General features: G+C 37.3%; 1 protein-coding gene across 1 annotated transcript in view; it reads right to left on the minus strand.

Moving 5' to 3' along the window:
• LOC112686366 (spidroin-2-like) overlaps window positions 1–8,422 on the minus strand; it is a 9,088-nt gene extending 666 nt beyond the window's left edge. The window contains exons 1-5 of the mRNA XM_025558598.1: window positions 8,154–8,422; window positions 4,007–4,056; window positions 1,922–1,953; window positions 1,125–1,845; window positions 6–1,060 (exon numbers count right to left, since the gene is read on the minus strand). Of these exons, the coding sequence (XP_025414383.1) occupies window positions 6–1,060; window positions 1,125–1,845; window positions 1,922–1,953; window positions 4,007–4,034 (1,836 nt within the window). The 5' untranslated portion in view covers window positions 4,035–4,056; window positions 8,154–8,422. The remainder of the gene's footprint in view (window positions 1–5; window positions 1,061–1,124; window positions 1,846–1,921; window positions 1,954–4,006; window positions 4,057–8,153) is intronic.
• Between the last annotated feature and the right edge of the window lie 2,905 nt (window positions 8,423–11,327).

Below are 11,327 nucleotides of genomic sequence, written 5' to 3' on the forward strand. Positions count from 1 at the left end.
GCGGTTGGTCCTTGTGGTCCTGATTGACCGGGGTAGTTAGCGGTTGGTCCTTGTGGTCCTGATTGACTGGGGTAGTTAGCGGTTGGTCCTTGTGGTCCAAACTGGCCTGGATAGTTCGCAGTTGGTCCTTGTGGTCCTGATTGTCCCGGGTAGTTGGCGGTGGGTCCTTGTGGACCAGCAATAGCAGGGAAGTTGGCAATTGGACCTTGTGGACCAGATATACCGGGGAAGTTAGCTACAGGACCTTGTGGTCCGGATTGACCAGGGAAGTTGGCTACTGGTCCAATTGGACCAACTTGTCCAGGAAAGTTAGCAACAGGACCTTGTGGACCAGATTGTCCTGGAGCACCTACTTTTGAATAATCATAAATGTTAGCGTTTAATCCGTAAAGACTTTCGGCAGTCGAACAATCAAACTGATTCCACCAGACACATACGAAGTATTGTTGATGGAAAATTGTTCCATTGGGGCATATAAAGTCATATTTAATATCGTTTGAACAAATATGGAATACTTGGCATCTGGTTTCAGTGTCAGCATAGTAACCTGGCAATCTTTGGTTACAAGTAAATGAAGTTTTTGGTATTTCAGATAATATTGGATAATCAGTTCCTGGTTCACCAGGAATAGCAGATAAATCTCCACCTTCATAAGAACCATCATCGGCATTACCACTTGGTGAGTTTCCAGCTCCAAAACCAGATCCAAAGCCACTGGGTCCTTGTCCACCAGCGTTACCTCCGAAGAAGTTGCTAGGTCCTTGTCCACCAGCATTTCCACCACCAACACTGCTTGGTCCTTGTCCACCAGCGTTACCTCCAAAGAAGTTGCTAGGTCCTTGTCCACCAGCATTTCCACCACCAACACTGCTCGGTCCTTGACCACCAACGTTTCCACCGAAGAAACTGCTAGGTCCTTGTCCACCAGCATTTCCACCTCCAACACTGCTAGGGCCTTGTCCACCGAATCCATTGGCACCATAATTTGGTCTAGATCCACCTACATTACCACTACCGTATCCATTTGATCCTTGTCCGATGCCACTGCCTCCAAAGTTTCCTGAAAAAAAATGAATAAACATAAACAAATCTAATATACTATGAATTGTTCACTCAGTCAGTACCAGGTGAGCTACCGGATCCAAAACCACTTGATCCCGGGCTGCTTCCAAAACCAGCTCCTTGTCCAGGAGCGCTACTGCCGCCATAACCTGAGGCACTGGTACTTCCAAAACCAGTTGTTCCTGCATTGCTCCCAAAACCAGTTGGTCCTGCATTATTTGCACTTCCATAACTACCCGGATAATTTCCACTACCAAAACCAGTTGAACCTGGTGCTCCATTGTTTCCACCAAATCCACTTGGTCTCGACCCAGATCCGCTACCTGATCCAAAACTAGATCCTGATCCACCAGCATTACTAACACCGCCATATCCGTTACCACTTTGAGGTGCTCCTAAACTCTCTTGACCACTTGGTCCATAGCTCGGTTTTTGACCAGAAGAACCATCGCCTGATGGGCCATATCCTGAAGATGAGCCAGTAGAGAAACTTCCCGGTCGCTGGGCAGTGGTACCAGGGAAGTTAGCAGTAGTGAAATCTTGAGGAGCAGATGTTGGGTAAGCGGTTTGGCCACCATATCCACTAGTATAACTCGGTGTGCCTGCAAGTCCAGTCGAACCAAATTGGTCAGATTGTGTTGGATATGATCCTGTGCTTGGGAAAGGAGTAGGGTAGCTAGTACCCGAAGGTTTGGATACTAATCCATCGTTGCCATATGGCCTTGATGTAGTTGGACTGTTCAAAGGATTCGACGGTTTGTTGTAGTTATAACCACTTTGTGCCTAAAATATATAATTCATATTAATTTAATAATATATAATTTTTATTTTATAAATGAAATATGTATAAATTACTTACCAATGTATGATGAGATAGTGCACAAAGGGCAACTGAAACAATTAAAATATAACATGTTAAAATTATTTAAATTATTTCAGGATAAAAGTGTAAACATTGTTATTAACTACATAACGTCATTACAAAAAAGTGAGAGTGAAAGAAAATCTAGTATAGTTTTAATTATTCAACTGTTTGAAGAGTTTACCTTAACCTTGTTAAGATTTAAAATATTTTTTAGTATTATGACACTAAAATCTATTGTTAAGTTTAACGACTGACTTTGCCAACTCTAACTTGTGAAAACCGAACATTACCTGTATAACACACGACCTCATTCTCTATATATTTTTACACATTTTCTCACGAAAATATCAACGGTTACGCAATAGTACTTTATTAGCATGTTGTAAATATAACTACTCTTAAGACATTATTTAAAAAAAAAGTAACTAAAAAAACATCACTATTTAAATTAATAGCATTATCTATGAATTAAACAATTATTTCTATTTTAAGGTTAAATAATAAATTCTCCGTTGAGTTATTTATATAAAAATATAAATAATTAATTTTGAATATATTTATTAATAATGCTTGAATAGTTTTATAATTTTTAATGGTAGGTATGTATTGACAAAAATGATTAAAATGTTAAATTTAAATAAATATTGTAATAAGTCACAAAATATAGAATTTTAATAATGATGATTGCAAGAAAACAGTTTTGTTATTCGTTGACCATTTCAAAACAACAGTTAAAAATACTTTATTAGGTGAACAAATGATTGTAACGAAAACGTAGATTACAATTTATTCTGAGTTTGCTTTATATGCAGCGTTCGTGCTTGGTTGAGGACCGAATTTTATGATAATAGAAATTATTCAAACGAAACAATTCGCGCTCGTATACATATTTCAATGAAATTATATCAGAACGTTCGAGATACAATCTTCCTGTCCGGAGTTCGCGCATTGTTGACTACTGGTATGTTTAACTTCCTCCGTTTGACGGCGCGATTCGTCAAGTGGAACAATTATTATTATACTATACGGGCGATATTGTTGTGTATGTTTGTGTTCTTAGCGAACAAAATGAATAATTCTGAGTACACGGTGAACCTATCGGTTTTAGACCATTTTGCAAGCTGTTTTGGTTTGCCGGATTCGGACAAATTGAGCAACGGGCGCCCGGAGGAGAACGATCGTCTCTATCGTTCGGTCACGACTTCATGCACGAGCTCTGTTTACGTTTCACTCACCGTCGTGTATTCTTTTGAAAAACCCGATGAAATATAACCGTCGATATGTGTACCGTCTCCGCGAAAGAGAGACGACACATACCTAATGTATACATATATAGATATTTGTTTATTTCTTTGCCCCTTTCCCTGCACGGAGATTCCCATTGTCAATGTTGTGAAACGATTTTTGAAAGTTCACAAGCCGCGGTGGAGGAAAAAATTCTTTCCGAAATGACACATTTTATCCCACGAAGTTGACCGCGAGAGACACGTATTCGGGATGCGAGTCCGCGATAACCCCGGGAGTTACGGGAGTTCATTCGATGCCAATTACGATGTTTTACGTAACGACTGCGGACGAATCGCGGCGCACCGGATCAAGGTCGGCACGGGATCTTGCCGTGGAAATTATTATCAAACATACAAATTGGGTTGGACGCGCACCCACAGCTAATCCGATATCACGAAGGCAACGATTACGAACGATGCACAGGTATTTTTTGTTCGCTGTCGAAATTTCGCGAAAAACAGAATATGCCCGGTGATTGTTGGTGTGCTCCAGTGATAATAATTGGTAAAGAAACCGAACTCGTAATGCCGTCGACGAACAAAACACACGCAAACTCACATGCTGCGTGCCGCGTGTTTGAGACCGAGTTTGATCTTTCATCGATCTCGACGAACACGAATATCTTTGGGATAAACGTTTGGGGGATGCATTAGCGATGATAAATATACAGACAACGAATTGTGCGTATGTGAAGGAGGTGCACTGTAGATGGAGGCTAAAGGAGGCTGATCAGTCGGTTCTAAAATCAAAGTAATAACGATGTCGGATTGTTAATAATCGTACAATACTTACACAGCAAACGTAAGGAAAACGTGTTCATGTTGATTTGTGTCGATCACCAGCTGAAAAATAAAAAAATATTCATAAATGTTAACGAAACGGGTAGTCGCTAGTACAGCTATACGCTCGCATTCGATACACACACACAAACAGCTATTTTAATATTAGTTTATTGTCACGTGGCTTTCGCGATCAATAACAATGCAGAGAAACAGTGACGTTGCGTAACTCAATATCGGATCACGTGGTGGTTCATTAACAAAAACCGCATCGGAATTTCACAACAAACACTAATTTCCGCAGAACTAAATTTATAATTTCGCGTACGTCCTTCGGTTCATCGGTTCCGACCGATCCGCGTGTGTGTCAAATCGGCAACGGGTCCGCGGTGAGTGCGTGTCGTTTAATTACAACAAATGTCCGACAATCGTCCGGCCCGTGGTCAACGATAACCATCCGATAATTGTTGGTCGACCAAAGCTCGCACCGCGTCGTATTTTGTTACGATAAACTATGCATAATCGTGGTGATCGATTGGACCGAATGAGGTCGGCTCGAGATCGATCGATTGTCCGACGGGGGAAATCCGGTCGCGGTTCCAACGAGAAGGTAACGGCCCGGTCGTGACGGACACGATTTTTCCCCAAGGGTTGTGGGCACATCGGCTTCGCTGGCCGATATCGGACAGCACGGTTTTTGGAGGAGATCCGTCGTCCGATCAAATCTGATCGGGGCAGACAGTAAAAATATACTACCGCGATAATATCGCCATTCGTGCGGGATTTCGATTCGCAGCCATCGACGTAATTGTTGAATTATATAAAAATCCTGAGTGTTGTAGAAGATATTACCGTGAGAAGACTCACGTGAGCAGGATACGTATAACGTAAATAAGGATGTTTACCGAGAAAATTCTCCACGGGGAAAAATACCATTGGTACACCCAAGATTGCGATGGGAAGACAACACAGAGAGAGAATATCAATGGAAAGAAACTGTAGGCAATCATACCGGACGGTTAAGTCTAGAAGGCCGAATAAGAAGAAGTTAAGGTGATTGTACACGAGTGAACACGCATACGACTTCGTTCGTTGCAGTCTACGCGAGGACTGTGGTTTGACGAGGGTTTAGACGGGTTGAAGAACGAGTTATCGTTATGGAAAGCAGTGCAAGAGACGTACGAAAACACGTGCAAAGTCGCACCGCGAACAATCGTGTCACTTATCGTGCTGTTAGACCAGCATATACAAAGGAACCTCCCGGACGTTCCCTGGCAATAATGTGTACCGTCGCGCGTCCGCAGTTACAATATTGTTCATAATAACCTAAATATCATTTTGTTGCTCACAGTGCAGTGTACGGCGGCCGTATGCAAATAACACATATAAATGTATACGTGTATACGAGTCGAGTGATTTTTTTTTTCATTCCGCGCGAATCACGTAACATTTTCCCAAACGATTGTTCGCCGTTACCGCCGCCGTTGTTGTTGCGCGTGTAGGACGCTGCGACGGATTTCTCACACTCAAGAACGTACGACCGTTGTTCCAATTTCGGATGCGACCCAGTGTCCGTTACCGTACCGAAAATGGACGATATTTCGTAACCGATTAATGCCAGTCAATTAACCTGGGGTGTAAGGTGTTGCTCATGCAACAACGAAGAAATACACACAAAATAATAATTACTTTTATTGCTGCTGATCGCTACGAGTGCTATATAAACGTTGTGTTTTTTCCCGACGGAAACTTTGCCGTCACACAATGGAAGATTATTCCACTGTTATTATTATTATTATTATTAGCATCAATAAAATTGCTGCTACCCTGCGCTCCGTTTGCGCGCGCGTCGGGTCGCAACCAAAAACTTCGTATTTCGGTCATCTCGGTGCGGACCGTCGGCTCCAGTTTTCGTGCGCGGCCTCCGTCAACCGAATCTCACCGCGCCACGACGCTCTCTCGGTATTGTTGCAATTATTTTTCACAGACAATAATACTGTGTAATAATTATGATCGATCGCCGCCGCAGCTACTGCTCACATAGATCGAATGCAACGGAATGCGATCGTACATTCTATAACGCACCGTGACATTAATCGATTGTTATCACATCGTTCTAATCCTACCGCTATCATCGGTTCTCGTCCTTTTATTTTTTATTTTTAACGGTAAATCATTTAAATTGATAAATTACGCTCATCAAAATCATTGTGATCGGTATTTTGGAGGAAAATTAAAATGTTTAAAATCAAATTATCATAATATACGTGATATATATAGGTATATAGTATAACAATATTTTTTTTTTGTTCATGAAAAAAGCTTGATGTTCGAACCACCGAAGTACAATTTGAGGATCGCTTCCTATACATTTATTGGGAAAATTAAATTACTCAATCATATTTTAACAACCATAAACTTTTTAAACTACTTTAAAATATCTCGGGTGCTCGCAAATTAAATTTCAGCAGGTATCTTATGATTTATCAATCGAATAAAAGGTTAATTTTTTTTTTTCAATTTGCACCACTGTGCTGACGTTTTATTAAATTTTTAATATGATTCGTGGTTTTGAATTTTTAACTGTAATAAAAAACGTTTAAAATTTTGTTGCCAGACTAATAATTAATTTAAGGTACAGTTTCTCGTTTTTGTTTTTAGAATCATGAAACATTATAAGCACTTTTTCGTTTCATCGAATATACATATAACTGTCAGTGTTTTTAGTAAATACAAGTATAAACGTGTGGAGTAATATCATAAGAAATTGTTATACATGATATAAAGTTACACTAGAGCATGTATAGAAATCGAAAATTCCAGTTATGGTATCATTTGAAAAGGACAATGGAACTAAGTCATGATATCAAAACTAATAATCCTTTAAGGAAACATAATATTTGTTTTAAAAAGAAAAGATAACGTTTTTTATCGAATTACAATCATGGTATGGAAAGGCCATTAAGATGCGTTGTCCTTCACATTGTAATCAGACATCGTTGTATATTATATGTTAGATTAATACGCCCGACCCTGGTTTTTAAATTTTAAATTTTTCGTAATAAATGCTATTTTTTGTTTTACAGTAACAAATAATTATTATAAATGTTAATTTGAATAATAATAAAAAAAAATCGTCTATTATTTGTCTGTTTTTTAACGAATTCAGAAAAAAATGTATGTTTTGAAACTGATATAGGATAATTATGCTATTTGATGTTTAATAACCAATTAATGTTTTCTATTTTAGTTTACCTAATAAAATAGTATTATGAAATTCTTTAAAATAATCAAAACTCGTTTGAATAACGTATAAAATAAGTTCATCCCGGTAATATAATATTGAACTATGTAAATAAATATCGAATTATATAATATTTTTCTAACGATCACGATGCGGTATTGCTCGAAAACATTCATAGAGGTAAAATATTATACGTTTAAATGAAAGTGAACGAAACGTGTGCGCGCAGTAACAAAAGTCGTGTGCATCTATATAGTACTTGCGCTTTTATACAGCCGTATACGATTAATCGGCGATGGCGTATTAAATAATATATTAATGCTCGGTAAGATTCTCTCAACGAGAAATATATTAACGTTTTAATTATTAACGTATGATTAACGTTCCCTTTTCTCGGGTTAGAAAATAAATGTTATTCTAAGAATGGATTTAACAGTTTGTTTTCATGTTTGGACAATGTTCTTCAAATTATCGTTTCAAAATTGAAAATCTACTTGAACCATTCGAACTGGTAGGTACGTCGGATTGGTTTTGAACTGATATGAAAATTTATTTGAAATTTCTAAGTAGAGTACAACATAATACGTTTTCACAACGACTGTGGTGAAATATTTAATTCGTTGTACAAAAAAAAAAAAAAAAATAAAATAAAATAAAATATAAATCGGTATTACTGAAATTTAATGGTATGAAAAAACGAGACTTTGAAAGATGACCGTCGTTCGATGTGTATTTGAAATTTTCACTGCGTTAATGATGCGCAAAATACATGCCGACTACAAGAACACGTTTCTAACGTACGGATTCGCACGGCAAAAAGTTTATTTTATTTTCGTATCGTGTACCGAAAGACGGCTAAACCCGAACTCGTCCTTAAAGACGATAGAAAACGGTAAAGAAACTATCAACGACTTACCTTTTTCTTTCGACGGATGGTGTTGCGAGCTGCTGCTGCAACGATGTGAGAAACGGCGTACGGCGCGGATGATCGAAATGAGCCGCAAAACAACAAACGAGTGATGGAAAGATAGATAGAGAGAGAGAGAGAGAGAGAGAGAGACAGAGAGATAGAGAAAACCGATCGCACTCGGAGACTTTAATGCACGTGATGCGCGGTGCACGGACTGCTTGCTGGTGCCGTTACCTGGTCCCTGAGCGGTGAACTGTGAATGTTGGATTTCGGGAACTCGCGGTTATTTATAGTTCGGTTGGTCGAGGTAAAGTTCCGACGTCCGTGGGGGCGAATCACAGCGCGGTGGGGTCACGCGCGCCGGCCACGACGAACCCCCGGACGGGCGGTGCGCACTTTCACGTGAGGACGCACACAGGAGAAGCGCGAGGTCGCGCGTGGACCGCCACCTGACGCCGCTCGCGCGCACCTTCGTCGTCATTGCGACAACACCCAACCGATCACCGTAAGAGTTTTCTGGCCGACGGATATACGCGGACCGACCGCGGCAGTCATTCTCGTCCAACGCCGCCTGACGCGCGTACTGAACCGAACGGTTTTTTTCTGTTTCGGCAATTTTTCTGCCGGGCCGCCACGCGGATTGTTCATCGCTATATCAGCACCGCAACACGTTTCACCGGAGTTTTCCCGTCCTACACCGCCGCGGTCTCGTACCGGACCTACGTTTCCTGAACAGTTCGACGACCGTTTTTCCCCAGTCCGGTCCTGCGCGATCGTGTAACGTGTAATTTTCGGTCGTTCTTTTCGATCGTCCCGCACCACTCGTTTTCACAGCGCCTCGGGGGTTTTTTTTCTTCGTTTTCCAGATAACATTTCCGCGCGCTTTCTCGATGTAGAGTGAAGTAAAGGTGTTTTCATGACATGGGCAATTTCGAGATATTATTTGATGAACATATTGTGTAATTCCTTATTACACTATTGACTTAAAAAATATATTGATCTTTAAAATGATTGTGTTTTTAAGAATCCATGTAATTTTCATACACGTATAGTATATTAAGGAATTATATTATACGTTCAACAAATAATATCACGAAATCGCCTATGCCCCAAAAAATACCTAACTTTATCCCACTCTTTTGTACACAAATCGAATACCGCACGCTGTTGTCGAGCCGTAACGGTCCATATAAGACGAACAGACAGTACAGTCTACGATTTTACTGACGATTGTACAAGACGATGGATCCCATAAGAATGCACAGGGTGTTCAAGAAATTTAATGTTGCCGTTGGAAAAATCATTCTGTTCGTAAACTCGTGTTCGATTGTACTAGTGCGATCTGCAAGCGTTTAAATATTTCATTGAAATCTGTCGTTTTAATGTTATAACTAAAAAAGTGATTTACATATTATGTACGTAATATATTATATTATATTATATTATATATTATGTCTGGTTTCGAATTCTAAAGTAGAATAGTTTTCTAACAAAATCGACGAACGAAAATCCAATATCACACTACCAGTTAGTTCTTTATGTGTAACCAGCTAAAGATAATACACCCTACAAAGTTTCCATGCTGCTCTCTGATCGTCTAAGCTTTTAGTAATTTTTCTTCGAGTTGTACGCATAAAAGTATTATGTTACAGAATATTAAATTTCAAAAAGACATAACCATTTACGAAATAGTAAAAGTATAACTTTTTTTAAAAAAGTATTAATAGAAATATTAAATTTTAAATAGTAGTAAAAATAATCTTAAACGTGCTTTTAGTGGTTTATTTTCACCATGTCATAAAATCTCACATTTAATTTTTCAATGCCCAAAAAATGTATTTGTCATTTTTTCAATAAAACTATTAACTATGACATATAAAACTAACGCTCTCTTCATATAGTTCTGTCTATAATTGTCGACAGAACTGATCATTTGAAATTTATGTAACTGAGCTGCTTGCTGTACTGAATAATATTCGCCGTTGCATTAGAAATACATACTTAACGGTTTTCGACATGTTTTATTTTACATTGATTTTAAATATTTTACATAAAGCTTTTCTAATCTAGGTAAACCGCATTTTTCTTAAAAATTAACTTCAATTTATAAATAAGGAAACAATTTTTTCAATAAACAGTACCCTGTACTTCTTCCAGAACAACTCATAAAAAAAAAAAAAATTGTGAAACATTACTAAAAATATATATAAAAAAAAAAAAGTACTTGAAATTATATGCTTGCAGTAAGTTCATTATATTTCGACATTCCATACATTTTTTATCTCTTCGTCTCGAATAAGATTTATGATTTTAATAAGTAAATAAATGTACCAATATAATTTACTAAAGCGGTATAAAATTTAATTTTTTTATCAATTGTATAATCATATAACTGTTGAGTTCCAATGTAACAGACATATAGTAACATTAACAATGCCTTGATGTCTTGTATTTTATTACATACTTAGTAACGTTCAACTACTTAATCTTTTAATAAACAAATATAAAATCTTTTAGTCAGACATTTAATATCATTCATATTCTTACAAGTTTTCTATAAAACATAACTAATGAGTTTCAGCTCAACATTTTTGATTATTTTTCCACAAAATATTTTTATACGTACTTTATTCGCATTTGAGAATTTATTTTTCAAAACAACAAGCAGTTATGAACAACTTACCTTTAATATTTTGATAGATTATTTGGTTTTATTTCAGAATTATGAAAAAGCTATTTAAAAATATAATATGACCATTACCTTAAAAATTATAACATTGAAAATTATATAACTAGGTATACGATTTCAATTAGCAGATAAAGAATAAAAAAAACAATAAAAATAAAACAAAATGTATCGTAGGGAAATGTTAAAATCACATGACATACTTTTAGACCTTAAATTTGAACGCGTCTTGAGAAATATTCTGGTGGTAAATTGTCTTATGGCTTAAACATTATTAAAATATGTTACAATGACATTACAGAAAAAAATATATATTATTAAGATAATTGAGTAATATTTTGTGGATTCATAATATTAAAGTTTAAAAAATTTTATAATTAGTATTAACCAAAAGTTCGATTCGTAATTATTTACTCACTTGGATTGAGAAAAATTTGTGAAAAAAATGAATTAACTATTATTTTTAAATTTATTTTTATTTATTCATTTCATAA

This window comes from Sipha flava, unplaced genomic scaffold (assembly GCF_003268045.1).
Source record: "Sipha flava isolate LNK unplaced genomic scaffold, YSA_version1 307_pilon_pilon, whole genome shotgun sequence".
Classification (NCBI taxonomy): Eukaryota; Metazoa; Arthropoda; class Insecta; order Hemiptera; family Aphididae; genus Sipha; species Sipha flava.